The 19,404-nt window shown below is 49.7% G+C and overlaps 3 protein-coding genes across 4 annotated transcripts in view; 1 reads left to right on the forward strand and 2 right to left on the reverse strand.

The window, feature by feature from the left end:
* Window positions 1-928: 928 nt before the first annotated feature.
* On the reverse strand, window positions 929-3,512 carry nxnl1 (nucleoredoxin like 1). Its single transcript, XM_041235828.1, has 2 exons — window positions 2,707-3,512; window positions 929-1,234 (listed from the first exon to the last, which is right to left on the reverse strand). The coding sequence occupies exons 1-2, from the start codon at window positions 3,030-3,032 to the stop codon at window positions 934-936; spliced, it is 627 nt and encodes a 208-aa protein (XP_041091762.1). The 5' UTR covers window positions 3,033-3,512; the 3' UTR covers window positions 929-933.
* A 151-nt stretch (window positions 3,513-3,663) lies between these two features.
* LOC121304601 lies at window positions 3,664-7,801 on the forward strand. Of its 2 annotated transcripts, XM_041235825.1 has the most exons (7): window positions 3,664-5,096; window positions 5,491-5,548; window positions 5,775-5,914; window positions 6,041-6,287; window positions 6,774-6,861; window positions 6,970-7,000; window positions 7,101-7,323. In XM_041235825.1, the coding sequence occupies exons 1-7, from the start codon at window positions 4,761-4,763 to the stop codon at window positions 7,233-7,235; spliced, it is 1,035 nt and encodes a 344-aa protein (XP_041091759.1). In that variant the 5' UTR covers window positions 3,664-4,760; the 3' UTR covers window positions 7,236-7,323. The 2 variants fall into 2 exon arrangements, with proteins under 2 accessions (XP_041091759.1, XP_041091758.1); XM_041235824.1 differs by lacking the exon at window positions 6,970-7,000 and having other exon boundaries at window positions 4,662-5,096; window positions 7,101-7,801.
* A 2,354-nt stretch (window positions 7,802-10,155) lies between these two features.
* Window positions 10,156-19,404, reverse strand: part of colgalt1b (collagen beta(1-O)galactosyltransferase 1b) — a 16,327-nt gene continuing 7,078 nt past the window's right edge. Inside the window, 12 exon segments of the mRNA XM_041235822.1 lie at window positions 10,156-10,431; window positions 11,154-11,360; window positions 11,856-11,956; window positions 11,958-11,999; window positions 12,378-12,510; window positions 12,817-12,923; window positions 13,262-13,338; window positions 14,104-14,223; window positions 14,504-14,708; window positions 14,872-15,006; window positions 17,169-17,286; window positions 17,394-17,504. Of these exon segments, the coding sequence (XP_041091756.1) occupies window positions 10,164-10,431; window positions 11,154-11,360; window positions 11,856-11,956; window positions 11,958-11,999; window positions 12,378-12,510; window positions 12,817-12,923; window positions 13,262-13,338; window positions 14,104-14,223; window positions 14,504-14,708; window positions 14,872-15,006; window positions 17,169-17,286; window positions 17,394-17,504 (1,624 nt within the window). The 3' untranslated portion in view covers window positions 10,156-10,163.

Genomic DNA, 19,404 nt, shown 5'->3' on the forward strand with positions numbered 1-19,404 from the left:
CTGCATCTAGAAAGACATTTGCAAACTTCAGTCGTTTTAGTGCAATTAAAATCTTTTTTCAGGCAAAGGCCAAGTCACCCGCATTGGTCGTAAAGCTTTCAGCCCCATCTCATCTCGCCGACAGGGGGCAGCATCTGTAACGGCAGTGCATCACACAGCACGGCCCGTTCCACCTGCATGGAGAAAGGCTCCCATCCAAACCGTTCGCCAGCAGGACCTGCTTTCACACGCCCTGCTTTGGAAACGCATTGTATTTATTTTTGAGATGGGGCTTGTCTTATTAAACGTCACTGTATGTATTTGAATTTATTTTACATAACAATACCCCCTCTGTACACTGCAATGGCAGAAATGCGCACCCCGTGGATGGCGTTTGGGTTTTATTGATTTGTTGCTTGTTGCAGCTGCTGAAGGTGAATCTTGATCTCTGAAGCCTCTCTCTGGTTGGCAAAAAAAAAAAACGACTGCAGATACAGTAAACTGGACAACAGAAACAAGCATCTCTCCAGCAGCAGCACAGCAAGCTGATTACAATCAAGACACGCCTTACCCTAACAGCAGGGATGCTGTCTAATTGAAGAACTCACCCGACTGCTTCATCTGTACAGAAACCCCTGAATGCTTGAGCAAAGGGGGCGAGCTGAACAGGACTTCCACTTGCAAACGTCTTTCACAATGGTTATTCGTTCGCTCTTTGTCGTTTCCCATCCTTTATAGTTGATCCTAAACTACTCTATACAAGCGCAAATCTACAGTGAGGCGGTGTATTCAAATATCATGTCCATCTTAGACAGGGGTAATAATCATCAATCCAGACCATATACCCTGCAAAACAAATCCTGGAGTCCCCACTGTAAATTCATAACTCCTCCCTCTCTACCCAACTCCCTCCCTAGCCTCTACCTCAACCCCCCCTGGACCTCCTCTCCTCCCTCAGGACCGAGGCTCCCCTCCCTGCTCGTCCTCCTCTGCCTGCCCCTTCTTCTTCTTCTTGTCCAGTTTGTATTTGAGTCTGCGCAGGGGCTCCATGGCGCTGCGCCTGGGTTTGTCGTCGAAATCCTCGGCCAGCGTGAAGCTGCGGTCGATCAGCTCGGCCGCCTCCTGCCAGTTCTTGAAGCAGGCGCACCCGAGCCGGGAGATCTCCTCCACAGCATTCTGGGAGAGCACCGTCCCGTCTGGCCTCAGGACCACCACCGCAGGGGTGTCTTCAACCCCAAACATGTGCTCCAGCTCCCTGCACACACAGAGCGAGAGTCAGGGCATAAACAATGCCAGTCGCAAATGTCTACCGGAAGCCTCAATGGTAGTACAGTATTTTATGTTGGATTTAAAAATGTCATGTTTTTCAATTTCATTCAGTTTTTTTTTTCATTAAGTTTATGGAAAACTAAAAAGCATTATTCAGCAGCTTTCACTCAACTTTATCAAGTAAAATGAGTTCATTCTGTAGGGTGATGGAACACTTTTGGTCACAGCTGTACGCTCAGGTACATCTCAATACAAAGAGAGACTGAAATAGTCCAAACCCAATGAAATATAATAACAATATAACAATAAAATAATTCCAAACAATTATTATACATCCAAAAATGAGAGAGAAAGAGAGAGTGAACAAGGAGAGAGACAGAGCGAGAGAGACAGAGAGGAGAGAGAGTGAGGAAGATGAGAGAGATAGAGAAAGAGTTAGACAGAGAGGAGAGAGGAGAGAGAGAGAGATAGAGAGAGAGAGAGGAGAGAGAGAGAGAGAGGAGAGAGAGAGAGAGAGGAGAGAGAGAGAGAGGAGAGAGATAGAGAGGAGAGAGATAGAGAGGAGAGAGGAGAGAGAGAGAGAGAGACAGAGAGAGAGAGAGAGAGAGAGAGAGAGAGGAGAGAGAGAGAGGAGAGAGAGAGAGAGGGAGAGAGACAGAGAGGAGAGAGAGATAGATTTAATGACAGTGGTTCTCCATTCGATGGCTCCCTCGAATCACATGGAGATTGTATTTCATTCTCTTTGTCAGACACAGAGACTTGCAGAGTGTTTCTCAGGGGATGATTGTCTAACCTGTCATTCTGAAGCGGTAACAGACTTCCTGAGAGTAAGGCACGCAGATATTAATGCTACAACAAAAATACTATATGAAACTCAATAGTGCTAAACTTAGAAATACTAAACCAATTAATTTAATGACAATCGTTTATCCCAGAAGACTTCAGTGTAGAAATGAGCTTTGATTCATATAGTTATCAGGACTGCACTGGTTTGTATTAGGATCTCGTACTGGTCCCATTAAGAGGACTGTGCTGGTTTTGTATTTGACTTTAACCTCGCAGAGGTGTGAGTGCCGCTGATTACAGCAGGCCATGAAAGCAAAAAAAAGTGAAACTTTGAAAATTAACACAAGATGTTAATTTAGCGTCCTTTTAAAAATGTCCTTTTTCAACCACGAGAGCTGCCATTGAGGTGTGTGCCTGGAATTATACCCCCTGGAATTAAGGCCCCTGTGGTTAAAAACAGTCCCTTCTGCTGGCACGGCTGGCCAGCCCGTTTCCTGGAGGATATTTCTGCTGGCACGGCTGGCCAGCCCGTTTCCTGGAGGATATTTCTGCTGGCACGGCTGGCCAGCCCGTTTCCTGGAGGATATTTCTGCTGGCACGGCTGGCCAGCCTGTTTCCTGGAAGATATTTCTGCTGGCACGGCTGGCCAGCCCGTTTCTTGGTGGTTCTTACCTCTTGTACTCATCCTCGAAGGGCAGGGTGAGCCAACGCTTGGGCATGTCTTTGAGGAACTTGCTTTCCTTGTCCTCACTCTCGTCCTGGGAAACGTAGACCAGGGCCAGCTGCTGGGCTCGGTCCACGTAGAACTCGTCTGTGAGCTGGACGAAGAACTCCTTGAGCGTCGGGGTGAAATCCTGGCAGCGTGGGCACTCCCCCGACCCGAAGAACAGCAGCAGCACCTTGTTGCCCAGCTGCAGACACAGCTCCCTGTCCGTGTCCAGATCATCACGGTCCTTATTGTTCTTGATGAGGACCTTGCCCTGAAACAGCTCCACCATGACGGAGGCTGAGCGGTGTGTGCAGAGCTACCGGTGCTCCGAATCTAGTGTCCTAGCAGAATGTACTGCTCGACAAGGATAGCAATACTGTCAATTCAATTACACAATGCCAACATCTTCAAATGTTTAAACAGCAAATACTGTTGTGATAAAACGCAATCTTTCTGTTATTCTTTTTCTGGTATTATATTCTGACGATACTGTCAGTCATTTCTACCGATTTTTTTATATATTTATTTAATGAAGGTATTAAATTCTGATGCAGTGTTTTATACTGTCAGAAATTCCTGCCATCAAAACTGAGGGATTTTTAGCACAGTAGGACAAACAGTCATGAACATGTGAAAATGAATTAGTTATTCAAACATATATTTTTTATTTTAGTGGCAACATTTGCCTTGACAAACCAAGTTTGTTTCATTAACCCTAACCTGACCCTAATCAGCATTAACAGTAATTACCATGAAGCAGAAAAGTACTGATGACTCCTGTAAGCGACTGTCTGTATGTTAAGACAACAACCTCAAACAGATCCTCAGTGTTAGCAGCACATCTAGAGCACGTCGAGGTTCCCTCGGTGACACTGGAATCCAGATCCACTGGTAACGAGCGACGCTGATCTTCTGGTTTTCAAAGTCCTGCTGCAGACAGGGCTGGAGGTAACAGGCTGAACCTGGAGCCGATGGTGTAAGACCCGAGGAGCGGAGACACCGAGACGGTTTTGTCGTCAGTGTCTGTTTCAAGATGTCGTTTCTGTTGATGGTTCAGTGGAGAGGCAGGGGGGCGGTTTCACTCTAAAAGACAAGACGGTCAAATAAATCCACGCGTCAACAGGGATCCCTGTGGAAGGAAGGGGATTTGCTGAAGATCAGTGTGGCTGCACTGAAGACAGGCTTTCCTTGAGTCTCAGGACTTCAGATTCTTGATGAAATCTCTCTGTAGTGTCTCATTATCACGGTGACTGGGTGCCACAGCTTGCTTTGCCTTCTCAGTCTAATTGAGTTTGTCACAAATTCACTGAGCGTCACTTTCCATAAATACACCCTCTTAATCACAAGCTATTGCAAAGGCTGGAGGGGATTAGGGGATGGATGATCTGCCCCTGCCCTGCTTTTCAAACACACAAATAAGAGGCCATTCAGGGAGAAGGAAATTCAACACGCAAAACAATTCAATAAAGTCTGTTTCAGTATTTTCAATCCTAAAAAGAAATTCCCGAGTGGACATCACTGAAAACAAGACACTGAGCTGTATATTTAATAAAAATATAATGACCCTAACTGTAATTGAGATGCAGCTTCAACGCTAATCTCTACCAAAGCACTTCGCTCCTAACCTGAGCTGCCATCGCTGCCTCTCCGCTGCACAGCTGCTCTTCAGCTCAATGATAAGAAGCTTTTCTTTGGATCGTATGGCCTGTGGTTCACATCCAGTCCTCGCCTCTCCATTCAACTCAATGGGCTGAGATGCCGATTACAGCAGCTCCCAGTGTCAGTATCATTGGCTCATCAGCAGCGAGGAGGAGATCCATTACATTAGCAATCCCATGTGCTCCTGCATTCGTGAAACAGCCTCAGGCACAAAAGTAAATGCTGTTTTTTAATGGCAAAGGTGTGATCACGCATTAGGGCTTGGAACCAGCTTGAAGAAGCTCCACTCTATTGGTCACTTAAACTCCTGCTCCCTGCCTCCTAACCACTTCCTGTGCTGTGGGTCAGCCTCACTGCCATGTCCACGTCCTGCTGTCCAGCAGCCGTGCCGAAACTGCCCTACAGCCAGGAAATGCAGCTTGTAAATATTACAGACTACATGTCAGGGAAGCCACTGCGTAACACATGGGTCAGCATTGTGTGCCGAGGTGTGTTTGCTGTGCGCCCGTACTGTTCTCCTCAGAAAGCCCTCAGGAGTGAAGCAGGACCGGCTGACCTGGTTGAACTGCGCTTGTGTAAACTGTGGCCTGTGTTGACAATGCTGGCTTCAGCTGTTGCTAAGCAACCAAAACCACCAGCATTCCTTGACTTAGGGAGTGTGAAGAAACAGTGCTGGAGAACAATGACTGCTACTGTGAGTACTCCTCTCTCCTGTAAAACGTATCGCTGTTTTAATATATCGTTCATCTAGAAAACACGTACAATTGATAGAAATGCACTTCTTCAAATACGACAGTGATAACAGTTATAAATAATACTTCACTTCTGAAGAATATAAACAACTAGCAGTTGTGCATTAGCAGTTCTAGTTGCACTTTGTTTTAAGGGACTCTGTATTCATTTAACTATTAATGGCTACTAATGCTCATTTTATATTAATAGTTAGTCAATGTATGCTATTTGTAAACTAATAAAGAAAGTCTGTTAAAATAAAAATCTGATTTGCATAACATCGCTACAGTAGTACACATGCTTAGCTTCACGTTCTCAGGATTGAGGTGTGTCGTCCCCCCCCCCCCCCCCCCCAGGCGTTTATGAGATGGCAGATTCCGGAACGGTACCTGAAGCTTCCAGAACTCGCTGCTGGTAAGAAACGTGTTCTACTGACAGAATTCTGTGGCATAGTTACAAACAGCACTTGAATATAAACTACATGTGAAGGGAATGACTATTAGAATCCAGACTGTCCACTTTTGAGCATCTCCATGGCAAGGCGACTCTCCTCAATAATGAAACGTGTGTGAGAGAGGAGAGAGGTTTCACAGGACTGTTGTCATCAATATGTCTGTATAACTTTTCAATTTGATTGCAGCTTCGCAGGTACCGCCCCCTTCCTCCTGTGGTTCTAGAGCCCCTCCTACAACAGCACAAGCTCCTCCCACTGGCCTTGATGGAATTCTATCTCCTCCTCTATCAGTGCAGGCCCCTCCCCTTCCTCCAGTGCAGAGCACAGTAAGTGGTTTAATGAACATTGTCTGGACTGAATGTGAATGGGACTCCTATTGAAATAACAGAATCCAGAACACCTCACAATAGTATGGGAAGTAAAGTTAAGATTAAGATTACCTTTCTCCCCAGAATGGACTATTCCCAGCCATCCATGAGAGCCAACGAGGGCCAAAGACTGTACCATCCACAGTACAGAGAGGGGGGCTGACCGGACTTCATAAAGACAGTCGCTCTGCTTCTAAGGATGGAGGAAGTCTGGTCAAACCAGGAACAGCTGTAGATACAGCGCCCTCTGTGGCTGATAAAGAGAACAGAAGAGGGGCCGAGGGCTCACAGCAGAATCTGACGGAGTGGCTATGGGGGGCTACAGGAGAAGGTCAGTGTGTGTGCGTGTGTGTGTGTGCACAGCTATAGCCAAAAATTTTGTATCACCTAGAATTTTAGGATTGAGATATCATTTAAAAAATACATGAACATACTTTAGCTCTTTTATTTAACATCATGCAATCAAAGAAACTACAAAATGATATCGTAAATATCTACTGGAAACCATAGTAGCACAACATTTCATGTTACATTTCAAAATATCTCATTTTTCAATTTGTCAGTTTTAAGTATATGGAAAACTACAAAGCGGTGTGTAATTCAATATTCCAACATTATTCAGCAGGTTTCATTCGACTTCATGAAGCAGAATGAGTTCATTCTAGAGGGTGATGCTTATCACTTGGCCCTAGCAGTAGACACATTTGTAGAAAATGTACCACAAAGACTTGCCAGCTAACCTGGGGAACCTGAGCTAGGGCAGCACGCTAATCAGGGTCTGTGAAGCAAGCCACTATCAGAAGAACTGTCTCCTCAGATCACAGAGCTGCCATGGAGGACGGACAGACAGATGGGCGTTTGAAGGACAGACAGACTGCAGGCAGAGGGGTGCACTGGGGGCCGCAGTGAGTTGGACAGGTTCTCGTGATCTGGGTTCACCTTACCTGAATATTGTTCCCCTGGTTGATATTTTGATGTTATTTAGACTTTCACTATTATATTCTGTTTTCTAGCCCTGCCTCAGGACTATGTTTTAACCAACAGTTAATTCAAAATGCAGTGATCTTGACAGCTTGCATTAGTAAGATATTCAAGATGGAGTTCCAGATTCGGAAGTGAACCGTTTCTCTCCACCCCCTCTCAGATCCCCCGGCTCTGTCCAGAGGCTGCTCCCGGACCCTCTGAAGAGTGCGGCCCCCTGGTTCTCCCACCTGCGACTACTGACCCCCAACACCAGAGCCCAGCGCCACCTTTACCAGACCTGGCACAGCCTGCCTGAGCGGCACTGCGGAGACCCAGGGAACCAGGGCTCCATGTTCACTGTGCTGCACCGGAGCCAGGCTGCCAGCTTCACCATCCACCCCGAGTGGGTCTAGCACCCAGACAGCCTCACCATCCACCCGAGTGGGTATAGCACCCCGACAGCCTCACCATCCACCCGAGTGGGTATAGCACCCCGACAGCCTCACCATCCACCCCGAGTGGGTATAGCACCCCGACAGCCTCACCATCCACCCCGAGTGGGTATAGCACCCCGACAGCCTCACCATCCACCCCGAGTGGGTCTAGCACCCAGACAGCCTCACCATCCACCCCGAGTGGGTATAGCACTTTTCCATTTTGTCATTTTTCTGTTAAGTACATGGAAAACTACAAAGCAGCGTGCAATTCAAGATGTTAACGTCACATTATTCAGCAGGTTTCATTCGACTTTGTGAAGCAGCATTTGTTCGCATTTGCACCCTCCCATCTGTCCACTAGGCTAATTGTGCGATTGCTTTAAGTGATGGATCACTTGAGTGGTCTTTGAATACCGGTATCAACAATAAACACAAATTACAACCAGCTCATTTCTCAGACATTTTATTCTTCGGTATAAAGGCACATTAAATTAAAAATGTCATGCATCTCGCATTTTGTACACAAGGTGGCGCTACACACCAAGCATCTCAGTATTAACAGGCTTCCTACTTCTGTATTTACAACATGCTGTTAAATCAGTAGCTCAGGACTGGGCAAAAAAAAAAAAAAAAAAAAGATGATTGTGTGGCCAAAGTCACCTCCCCTTTAACAAATCTTCCTGCATTGATTATGTAAATACATTGAAGAGCTAGAGCCCCAAGCCTAATTCCAGGCTCGATCTCCTGTAATCTCTCTAGTGTCAGTTAAGAAGTTCAAAACAGACCTAACAAGCTGATTGGGTTAGTTATACTTCTTCTAATTATACTAAACAGGACAGGTTTCTTTAAGAGGCGGACTCCTTGAGGGATACAGCAAGGAGCAGGAGCAGCTCCAGCACACTAATTCCTTGAGGGATACAGCAAGGAGCAGGAGCAGCTCCAGCACACTAATTCCTTGAGGGATACAGCAAGGAGCAGGAGCAGCTCCAGCACACTAATTCCTTGAGGGATACAGCAAGGAGCAGGAGCAGTACGACACCAAGGGTTGTGATGTATTGTTTTCTACAGGCTTCCAGTTATTCTGCAGCACAAAACAAATAAATCACCCAATCACATGGACTAATAGTACCATAGTTTACCAGTAGAGGTCACCAGAACCAAAAAAAAAAAACAGTGACAAAATATTTTTCACTTTTTGCTGATTTAAAAAAAAAAAAAAAAGGAATGCAAAACTCCACAAACAGAAGACAGAAGAACAAAAGTGCTCCCTTTATACCGCGGGATCGCTTGCAAGGCAGCGTGGTCCTGGCCCCCCATTTGCCACTTCGTGAGATTACAACAGCTCTTTAAACACAAACAGCAAGGCAGAGAGTGGACAGGATCCCGTTCCACAAAACAGGACAGACGTGCTCTACACAATTCAGACTGTCAGTCTGTGCTTGAGAGAGGCAGGCAGGCAGGCAGGGCGTGTTCAGGATGGAGACGCATTCTTTCTCTCTCTCTCTCTGTCGCTTGCAGAGGGAAGCTGCCATGGCACCAGACCGTAGCATGTTTCATTAACAGTGAATTCACAAAACAAAATAGAAAAGGATCGGAATTATCCTCCAAACGACAGCTTGCTTTAATAACTCAGCCCACACCCTCAGCATTGCTCTGTCACCGTCAATCTGGACTCGAGGAATAGGGGAGAGCGAGAGTCTACTAGAAAGAAGCTGATGCCATCTGTGACAAAGGTGACCTTCGGGTTGCACTAAAGGGCTGCTTCACATCACCTCTGCCCTCCCAATATTGAATTCCTCTCCTGTTTAATATCCTTCTGTCTGTTCTGTATCTTCCTCTACAGCTGTTTAGATTGTGAAGAGCCAGGCTTAGAAACCACAAGCCCTGCCTCTTAAAGCTGAGAGCGAGGTGGTTTTAAAAATGACTAGGGAGTGTGTAACTGTTAATAAATGAACTATACAAAAATCCCATTGAGAGAGAGGACAAAGGTGACTGCTGCACACCACTAGGGTTTTTTAAGCCACCGCACTCTTTTAGGAGTCTTTTCAGAAGCAGACCCTTAAATAAATTAGCGTGCCTGGTCAATTCTGATCTAAGCAGAAACAATAAAGAACGGGAACCAATAAGACATCAAAGGAGTAAGAAATCAAACAGCAGGAAAATGCAGATGATTTAAAATTTACAGGACTGAAAAAGTAACAGTGGGTGGAGCTGTCTGGTCAGAGCGATGATGTCAGCCTGGTCTGTGTGGAGCTGTCCGGTCAGAGCGATGATGTCAGCCTGGTCTGTGTGGAGCTGTCCGGTCAGAGCGATGATGTCAGCCTGGTCTGTGTGGAGCTGTCCGGTCAGAGCGATGATGTCAGCCTGGTCTGTGTGGAGCTGTCCGGAGAGCGATGATGTCAGCCTGGTCTGTGTCTGTCCGGTGATGATGTCAGCCTGGTCCTGTCCGGTCAGAGCGATGATGTCAGCCTGGTCTGTGTGGAGCTGTCCGGTCAGAGCGATGATGTCAGCCTGGTCTGTGTGGAGCTGTCCGGTCAGAGCGATGATGTCAGCCTGGTCTGTGTGGAGCTGTCCGGTCAGAGCGATGATGTCAGCCTGGTCTGTGTGGAGCTGTCCGGTCAGAGCGATGATGTCAGCCTGGTCTGTGTGGAGCTGTCCGGTCAGAGCGATGATGTCAGCCTGGTCTGTGTGGAGCTGTCCGGTCAGAGCGATGATGTCAGCCTGGTCTGTGTGGAGCTGTCCAGTCAGAGCGATGATGTCAGCCTGGTCTTTGTGGAGCTGTCTGGTCAGCCTGGCCTGGGTGATGGTCAGAGCTCGTCCCGGGCCGTGCTGTCCAGCGGAGACTGAAGCACGTCCGAGTTCTGGGCCTCGCTGCTCAGCTCCGCCTGCTCGTGTGTTTTCTGAGATCTCCGGCGGTCCCAGTCGGTCCGCTGCCCCTCGTTGTCCCAGATGGTGGAGGTCTCCGTGTCGCTGATGTAGCCAGCGTCGCCTGTGTAGTGAGTGGGGAAGACCAGCAGGGGCTCCGCGGAGAACGCCAGCAGATCCCTTGGCTCAAAGTGCTTCATGTAGTCGGCCCTGTGGTGCAGAGGAGAGGAAGGGGCGAGAGATTAGCAACTGGCTGTGTTCAGGCACCCTGCCGGATCAGTCCGGTCCAGTCTCCCTGGTCCCTGCACTGGGGTTAGTATCAGTCCAGTTCCCTGGCTCCCTGGTCCCTGCACTGGGGTTAGTATCAGTCCAGTCTCCCTGGCTCCCTGGTCCCTGCACTGGGGTTAGTATCAGTCCAGTCTCCCTTGACCCTGCACTGGGGTTAGTATCAGTCCAGTCTCCCTGGCTCCCTGCACTGGGTTAGTATCAGTCCAGTCTCCCTGGCTCCCTGGTCCCTGCACTGGGGTTAGTATCAGTCCAGTCTCCCTGGCTCCCTGGTCCCTGCACTGGGGTTAGTATCAGTCCAGTCTCCCTGGCTCCCTGCACTGGGTTAGTATCAGTCCAGTCTCCCTGGCTCCCTGGTCCCTGCACTGGGGTTAGTATCAGTCCAGTCTCCCTGGCTCCCTGGTCCCTGCACTGGGGTTAGTATCAGTCCAGTCTCCCTGGCTCCCTGCACTGGGTTAGTATCAGTCCAGTCTCCCTGGCTCCCTGGTCCCTGCACTGGGGTTAGTATCAGTCCAGTCTCCCTGGCTCCCTGCAGTGGGTTAGTATCAGTCCAGTCTCCCTGGCTGGTCCCTGCACTCAGTCCAGTCTCCCTGGCTCCCTGGTCCCTGCAGTGGGGTTAGTGTCAGTCCAGTCTCCCTGGTACCTACACTGGGTGCTTGTTGTACATGACTGGCAGGAACTCGTCGACAGGCAGCATCTTGGCGAGTGGCTGAGCGTCGAGCAGCTTGCGCGCCCCCTGCAGAGAGATGGCGTAGGCCAGCGTCCAATAGGAGTAGTCCGCCTCCACCAGATTGTGCACGTTAGGCACCGCCCTCTCTGGGTGTTCCACCTGCATCCTCTTGCGACCGATGTAACTGGAGGGGGGGGGAGAGGGGAGGGGGGGGGGGGCATCAATACCAGCATTGGGACCTGGGGGCAGATCCTTTGCATTGTCCAAACTATTTAAAACTGTAAGAACAATTTCTGTCAATACAGAGTGTGCACTGATGTCTATAATGGAAGTCAGTGTATGTGTGAAGTCTAATGATTAACAGTGTAAACTCAGAACTGTTTCCACATGTATGATAAGTGACTTGCATTCAATGCTGCAGCTGTAAATACAACATCAGAGCTAGACTGAGTGTAAGAAAGCACAGCCAATGTGACATAAGTGTAGGGAGCTTCCAAACCTCCTCAGCACGTTCAATGGCAGCTCACGCCAGGTTTTAAGCAGGCTTCTCTTTACCACCACTTTCAGCTGCATCAAGATGTTCTAATATACATTTTCCAGCTCAGTAAAATCCTTTCGTAAAGCCCGGGTTAAACTGCAGCGAGAGTTCCCATGTTTCCGTGGAGACGGTGTTACTCACATGAGGTCCCAGTCCAGCCCCTGGGTCTGGATCTCATGCATGAGGTTCTGCAGCCTCCTCTTGAAGAACACCTCGAACCGAAGGTCATCTTCAAACACCAACATCTTCAAACACCAACGATGTCTCCAGACCGCGCTCCACAATCTACAAGCACAGAGCTCAGGGTTAGCACAGGACAGACCGGGCTCCACAATCTACAAGCACAGAGCTCAGGGTTAGCACAGGACAGACCGGGCTCCACAATCTACAAGCACAGAGCTCAGGGTTAGCACAGGACAGACCGCGCTCCACAATCTACAAGCACAGAGCTCAGGGTTAGCACAGGACAGACCGGGCTCCACAATCTACAAGCACAGAGCTCAGGGTTAGCACAGGACAGACCGGGCTCCACAATCTACAAGCACAGAGCTCAGGGTCAGTGCAGGACAGTGTTCATGCATGTTCACACGTTCTTTGACTAAGATTAGTAATCAAAGGCTTTTAAAGGCCCTCCTACTCCTGGGCCTCGCCTGAGCGCCTCACCTCCTTCCAGATGTTGTAGTGGGAGAGGAAGCAGCCGAGCTCCCCCTTCGTGAGTGGGCGCCCGTGGTAAGGGTCTTGGTAACCTGGCAGCATAGTAATGCCCATGGCTTCGATCTCACTGACATTGAGAGCTCTGGAGAGAGAGACAGAGATAAAGACAGAGGGAGAGAGAGAGAGAGACACACACACACAATCACTATACAATTACTGCGGAAAATACAAGATTTATAGCTTGAAATGCAACCAAAAAAACCCTAGACAAGGATACAGCGGGCTCCATTCTCAAAGCTTGTTAGTGTGCAGTGCAGTGAGGAGAAGCAGTCTGGTTCAGCCTGCCTACGCTGTGGAAGCTCCAGAGCTAACTCTCCCTGTGGAGTCTGCAGTGAAGCCTGGCGACTCGGCACAGCACAGCGTTTCAAAAGGTGAAATAAACACTCACTTCCCGTCCACAGCAGCGATGACCTTGCAGGAGATCTCCTGCTCATGCAGAGTGTGCAGCATCCTCTCTCTACGGTCTTTACGCCTCTTGAGATTAATCAGGAAGACCTGGGGAAACAAGCACACACACCCCCTCCCTCAGAAACCCTTCAGCAGCGCTGAATAAGCACCGAGCTCCGGCGCCCAGAGAGCAGATAAACAACCTGAAACACGACCCCGTCCGAGTCACGCACTGTCGAATCAGGACAAGAAAAGCAACCGGAACGATTTGCAGATAGGTGCATTGCTGGGAAACATTCTCTGTCTAAAAGGGATGGTCTTTAACATAACGTTCCATCGCTATGGAAACAGAGAATAATGAAACGAAAGAACACATTCCGTGCTACAATCCTGCATCTCATTCTGAGCAGGCGAGCGTTCGAGCGCCTCTCTCAGGCCCCTCTTACCTCGTCGAAGCCCATCTTGTCGGGGTGTTTGGGGGGCACCGGGAGGAAGCGGGAGGGCTCCACTGGCAGGTGGTTTACTGCAGAGAGAGGGAGAAACCAGCTGGGTGTTCGATGAAAGCTGTGGTTTTTAATATTTCTCTAATTGTATATGCTGCAGTGCTTGGTCTGTGTATTCCCTCCAATGTAAAGGCATGCTGGTGGGGAGGCTCTGATAAACACACCCTCCTCATGGGGGTATGCTGTGTGGAGATGCTGCTGTTTTTGTCCTCTTCTGTTGTAATCTCTTAGTGATGCATCTTATAAGCAGCCACAGTACATACCATGAACAGGCGTCTTGGGCTTGTAAAATTCTTTATCTGCAATATAAATTCAGGGTTAAACGGTCTCCGTTTGGATTAGGGTTTATGGCCTCAAAGAGAAACAGCGGCCGCTGCTTCAGTTAAAATCAACAGTAGAGATGAGTCTTATTTCAACAGGGGGGAGAGCTGCGAAGGGCAGGGTCCTCTCTCTAATGGGACGCTGCAAGGGGGTATATTTGTAGAAATGAACGTGTCAAACCTGCACCTTCGATTAATAGCGAACAAGGGGTCCTTCAAAAGAACCAATGCTTTTCTACAGCCCTTTCCTGCGAAACCTGGCGAGGCAACCTGGCTTCAACATCCGTTCTGTGCTTGAGCCTCAGAGTTATTCTTCATGGACTGCACACAGCTCCCTCACACACTTCCAGACACAGATCTCAGCTCAGTGACGACGTCTCCCTCCCACAGACACCACGTGAAGACCAGGTTACCCAGCCGGGCTTCAAACACAACGTAACAAAAACAGAGGCCGTGCAGTCTCACCGGTCACCTCCAGCAGCGTGTGCATGAAGCTGTCGCTCTCGTCCAGCAGGCTGCTGTGAGCGCGCAGGGGCACCGGAAAGTAGCCGTAGAGCTCCCTGTTGCAGATGAACATCTGGACATCTGCAAGACACAGAACAGCCTGAGTGGGGAAATAACATCACAAGGACTCCACTGCTAGGGAAGAACAGGCTTAGCAAGGTAACTGCTGGCATCTGTTAATCTGAGTCACCCAGGACTGGGGTCTCACGCCACAGCAAGCTGGTCCTTACACCCAGGACTGGGGTCTCACGCCACAGCAAGCTGGTCCTTACACCCAGGACTGGGGTCTCATGCCACGGCAAGCTGGTCCTTACACCCAGGACTGGGGTCTCAAGTCCCAGGTCTCCGCCGCGCTGCTCACCGGCCATGCGTGCAGAGAATGCGAAGACGATGATGTCATCGAAGGCCCAGGTGTAGTCGGGGTGGGGGGGGTGGAATGCCAGCTCCTGGGACGCCTCCTTGCGCAGGTCGATGAGGAAGGTGGAGTGCACCATGGGAACAGCGAAGCAGCCCCTCCGCTCCCTCTTTCGAATGGGCATGTAGGCTGGAGTGCGCCTGTAGTAACCCTGAGAGGAGTAGAAATCCAATTCAATCCAATACTAAGAGGGATGGGAATATTAAACAATACAACAGAGCCCTGAGAGGAGTTGGAATATTCTACAATACAATAGAAACAGATCTTTATATAGTGCCCATCACACCCCGAACGTGCCCCCCCCCCCAGCATACCTGCGCTGTCATGCCGCACCAGAAGTTGGAGTACGCTGCGCGGGACTCCAGCATGGGAGCCACCACCGTCTTGTTCTCAGAGATGAGCTTCCACAGAGTGTCCCGGTTAGTGAGCAGATTGTCACAGTCCACAAACTGAAACACACACGCAGGGAGAGGGGTGAGCGCGGACTACACTGAAACACACACGCAGGGAGAGGGGTGAGCGCAGTCCACACACTGAAACACACACGCAGGGAGAGGGGCGAGCGCGGACTACACTGAAACACACACGCAGGGAGAGGGGCGAGCGCAGTCTACACACTGAAACACACACGCAGGGAGAGGGGTGAGCGCAGTCTACACACTGAAACACACACGCAGGGAGAGGGGTGAGCGCGGACTACACTGAAACACACACGCAGGGAGAGGGGCGAGCGCAGTCTACACACTGAAACACACACGCAGGGAGAGGGGTGAGCGCAGTCTACACACTGAAACACACACGCAGGGAGAGGGGTGAGCGCAGTCTACACACTGAAACACACACGCAGGGAGAGGGGTGAGCGCAGTCTACACACTGAAACACACACGCAGGGAGAGGGGTGAGCGCAGTCTACACACTGAAACACTGAAACACACACGCAGGGAGAGGGGTGAGCGCAGACTACACTGAAACACACACGCAGGGAGAGGGGCGAGCGCAGTCTACACACTGAAACACACACGCAGGGAGAGGGGTGAGCGCGGTCTACACTGAAACACACACGCAGGGAGAGGGGTGAGCGCAGTCTACACACTGAAACACACACGCAGGGAGAGGGGCGAGCGCAGTCTACACACTGAAACACACACGCAGGGAGAGGGGTGAGCGCGGACTACACTGAAACACACACGCAGGGAGAGGGGCGAGCGCAGTCTACACACTGAAACACACACGCAGGGAGAGGGGTGAGCGCGGACTACACTGAAACACACACGCAGGGAGAGGGGTGAGCGCAGTCCACACACTGAAACACACACGCAGGGAGAGGGGCGAGCGCAGTCTACACACTGAAACACACACGCAGGGAGAGGGGCGAGCGCAGTCTACACACTGAAACACACACGCAGGGAGAGGGGCGAGCGCAGTCTACACACTGAAACACACACGCAGGGAGAGGGGCGAGCGCAGTCTACACACTGAAACACACACGCAGGGAGAGGGGCGAGCGCAGTCTACACACTGAAACACACACGCAGGGAGAGGGGCGAGCGCAGTCTACACTGAAACACACACGCAGGGAGAGGGGCGAGCGCAGTCCACACACTGAAACACACACGCAGGGAGAGGGGCGAGCGCAGTCCACACACTGAAACACACACGCAGGGAGAGGGGCGAGCGCAGTCTACACACTGAAACACACACGCAGGGAGAGGGGCGAGCGCAGTCCACACACTGAAACACACACGCAGGGAGAGGGGCGAGCGCAGTCCACACACTGAAACACACACACACGAACAAGAGCTGCTGAATAATGTTGCACTAACATATTGAATTACATGTCGTTTGGTAGTTTCCCATATAATACTTAACGACAAATGTGACATTTCGAAATCTAACTGTACTACTATTATGGCTGCCAGTACAGACTGCTGCAATATCACGTTGTAGTTTCTTTGATTACATGATGTGAAATAAAAGATCTAAGTTATGTTCATATTTTTGTTTTTGTTAAATTATGTCTCTAAAACTGTACGCGATGCTAAACTTTTTGCCAGAGCTGTAGGTTCAGACCCCCACTCAGAGACACAATCGCATGAACACCCCACTTCAGGAGCAGCGATCAGGGCTAACAAGTCAGGCTCTGAAACTACTTCCATTCCTCAATCCATCGTTAGGATAACACTCCCACAGGCGGGGGCGCGGAGTCCAGACGTGTTGAGTTTACAGCCTATTAAATATTCAACCAGTCAATACCCCCCAAGCAAGGAATGCCTTTAACAAATCCGCTCCACAGACCAGCAGGAAGATCCCATTTAGATCGGAGAGCAAGCTGCTTCAGCAGGGTTTTTAGTTTGTTTTACATTGCATGTTGTTTGCAATGATGTCAGGGTTCTGCTTCCCCTATAAAGCGGGTTTTTGTCAATTCTCCAAATCTGCCTTCACTGGGGTTTGCATTGCGCTTGGTCCTAAGTGCCGGGGCTGAAGGGGTTGATTAGACCGTGTGACCGTTTGAACTCTTCCAGCCCCTCAAGCTGCCTGTCTGTGTGTGTGTGTGTGTGTGTGTGTGTGTGTGTGCGTGTGTGTCTGTGTACATGCACATGCAGAGACTCACCAGGATGTAATCGGCCCACATCTCCCGGGCGGCGGAGAGCGCGGCCTGGCGCAGTTTCATCACATGTGCGTAGCGAAGGTTCGTCCAGTGCTTGGCGCCCATCTCATCCTCATACCCTCTGAAACAGGAATCACACAGAGCTGAACACTGCCCACACACACACACACACACACAGCAGCCCTCCCCTGTATCAGAGCTCCCCTCTGGGCCAGGCCCCTCTGTCACCTGGGCTCCTCCTGCGGTCTCCACTCCACGTAGTGATAGAGGCTCTGCACACCGATCAGCCACTCCCGCAGCACCACCGTCGTGTTGTCAGCATTGTGATCCGTCGCCACCCTGTGGTGGGAGGGGGAAAAGCACAGCACCAGTTAAACTGCGATCCCTGCGCCAGCACTCCTAACCCTAATAAAGACATTTAGTCACATCTGTTTGGGGAAAAGCATCTTCAATTCAGGGATTCCTTTCCATTGATGTCCGGGATGCTGGCATGGTTTGCGGGAAGCCATGTTGAGAAGGTCTTGTGATTCGTGAACCCGTGTCATTGGAGTGCTGCTTGAGGCAGCCATGTTGGGAAGGTCTCAAGAAGGGCTTGCGGTTGCATTTAGACGTTTGGCGCATAACATTAAAATGAGTCGGAAATAAAACCGAACGGATGAACAGCTGCTGTGAAAACCCTTATCAGGCTTGCAGACCGATGCCTTCATCTACACCCCGAGTCGGATTCTCTCAGTCACTTGTGCTGAAGTACTTCCAGATCGCCTTTCATCATAACTCAAGAAGATCTTCTCTAGAAACCTGGACAAAACCGTATGACACACAGAATAGAAACACAGATCTAATTAAGTTTCATCACAATTCAGCAAGCAATGCTCACATCCAGAAAGACAGTGGGACGGACTGACAAGCACACCCCGAGGCCGGGACACACCCAATAAAGAACGTCCTCACCAAGTTCCAGCCCAATGAGACATGCGGGTCTCCTGATGCAGGCCGCTCTAAAGCGTACAGTCCAAATCCTCAGTGGAACTCCTTCTCCAGATTTCATTCTGAACCCAGTCACACACAGAGCTGGCAAAGAGGACACCCACAATACTCTCAGGACCTCCATGAGAACTGGCAACGGGCTTGAAACTGATCCACTCTGTAGACAACTGACAGTCATGCTGCTCTGCCTTTGAGAGGGTTCCCTTGTGTCTGAGATGTAGGTCACAGTCTCATTCCCAGCTGCCTACTGTGCAAGCAATCCGGTGACATGGCACTTTTCATACAAGAATAGGAAACCTGAGCTACACCCATATTGTGCCCTTGAGAGTGGATCCTGAATTCACCCTGGATTGGACATGCTGTGCAGCACACCTCATAAATAAAAATGTACCTTCTGTTTCCTTTGAAGGTGCTAATGCACCCGTCCACTGCGCCAGTATTGAATAGTGCATGGCAGACGCCACAATCCCCTGATCTCAGTGCACCGAGCACATGTGGGATGAACTTGGAGAGAAGGCGTGGAAAGCGTCGCGATCGGTTGTAGCGAACGTGAACACACTTGCTTTATTGTACCTGCTCCCTTCGACGCATCATTGAAATGCTTGCACTTTATGACAGCTTGATGTTTAAAAACATGAAGGTAACATAGTCTCCATTAAAAAAAGAAAAAGCTTTTAATATTAAAACCGCTAATCATCAGTGCGTTTGGGCAAAACAGCATTAAAATGATAATAAACCCCTCTGTACACAATAATACATGAATGCCCAGTTTTATCAGCGTCACGCACACACTGCGAGACACACACAGCCCTGCATTACTCCCACAGCAGCCTGTGTTTCACAGAGCACGATCTTGCCAAGCCACGCAGCTCCTGTTCCCAGGACTCTGTAACCATCAACCTGCCCCTCCACTACAGTAAGAAACATCTCACAGAACAGATGTGGTATTTCTTGCATCCAGTAGGGGGCAGCGTGTTGCAGGGGGGGACAGGTTAGCGGTTACACTGGCTAAACTTGGAGAAAAGACATGTTTAAGAGCTCTTCAGAGGCCACTGGGGAGCTTCAAAGAGGGAGAGATTGCAAAGGGCAGCTTGTCCTGGTATCCAGATGTTCTGCATATAAATAAAACAGGGCAGTTTGAGGAACTGTTCTTGCTAACAGGAAGTGTGCAGAGCAGAGTCAACATCAACACACATCAACAGCTCTGAGCTTCCCCTTCTGAAAACAGACACAGAACCAAATGAAAGCAGCT

Source organism: Polyodon spathula, chromosome 38, assembly GCF_017654505.1.
Source record: "Polyodon spathula isolate WHYD16114869_AA chromosome 38, ASM1765450v1, whole genome shotgun sequence".
In the NCBI taxonomy this organism is placed as follows: domain Eukaryota; kingdom Metazoa; phylum Chordata; class Actinopteri; order Acipenseriformes; family Polyodontidae; genus Polyodon; species Polyodon spathula.

Bases quoted from the DNA above. Each gene is read 5' to 3' on its own strand.
- nxnl1 (XM_041235828.1), bottom strand. From the start codon at position 3,032: ATGGTGGAGCTGTTTCAGGGCAAGGTCCTCATCAAGAACAATAAGGAC. The intron at 1,235-2,706 runs GTAAGAACCACC...CTGTGTGTGCAG, and splicing joins TTCGAGGATGAGTACAAGAG to GGAGCTGGAGCACATGTTTG.
- LOC121304601 (XM_041235824.1), top strand. From the start codon at position 4,761: ATGTCCACGTCCTGCTGTCCAGCAGCCGTGCCGAAACTGCCCTACAGC. The intron at 5,549-5,774 runs GTAAGAAACGTG...ATTTGATTGCAG, and splicing joins GCTTCCAGAACTCGCTGCTG to CTTCGCAGGTACCGCCCCCT. The intron at 6,288-6,773 runs GTCAGTGTGTGT...CTGTCTCCTCAG, and splicing joins ATGGGGGGCTACAGGAGAAG to ATCACAGAGCTGCCATGGAG.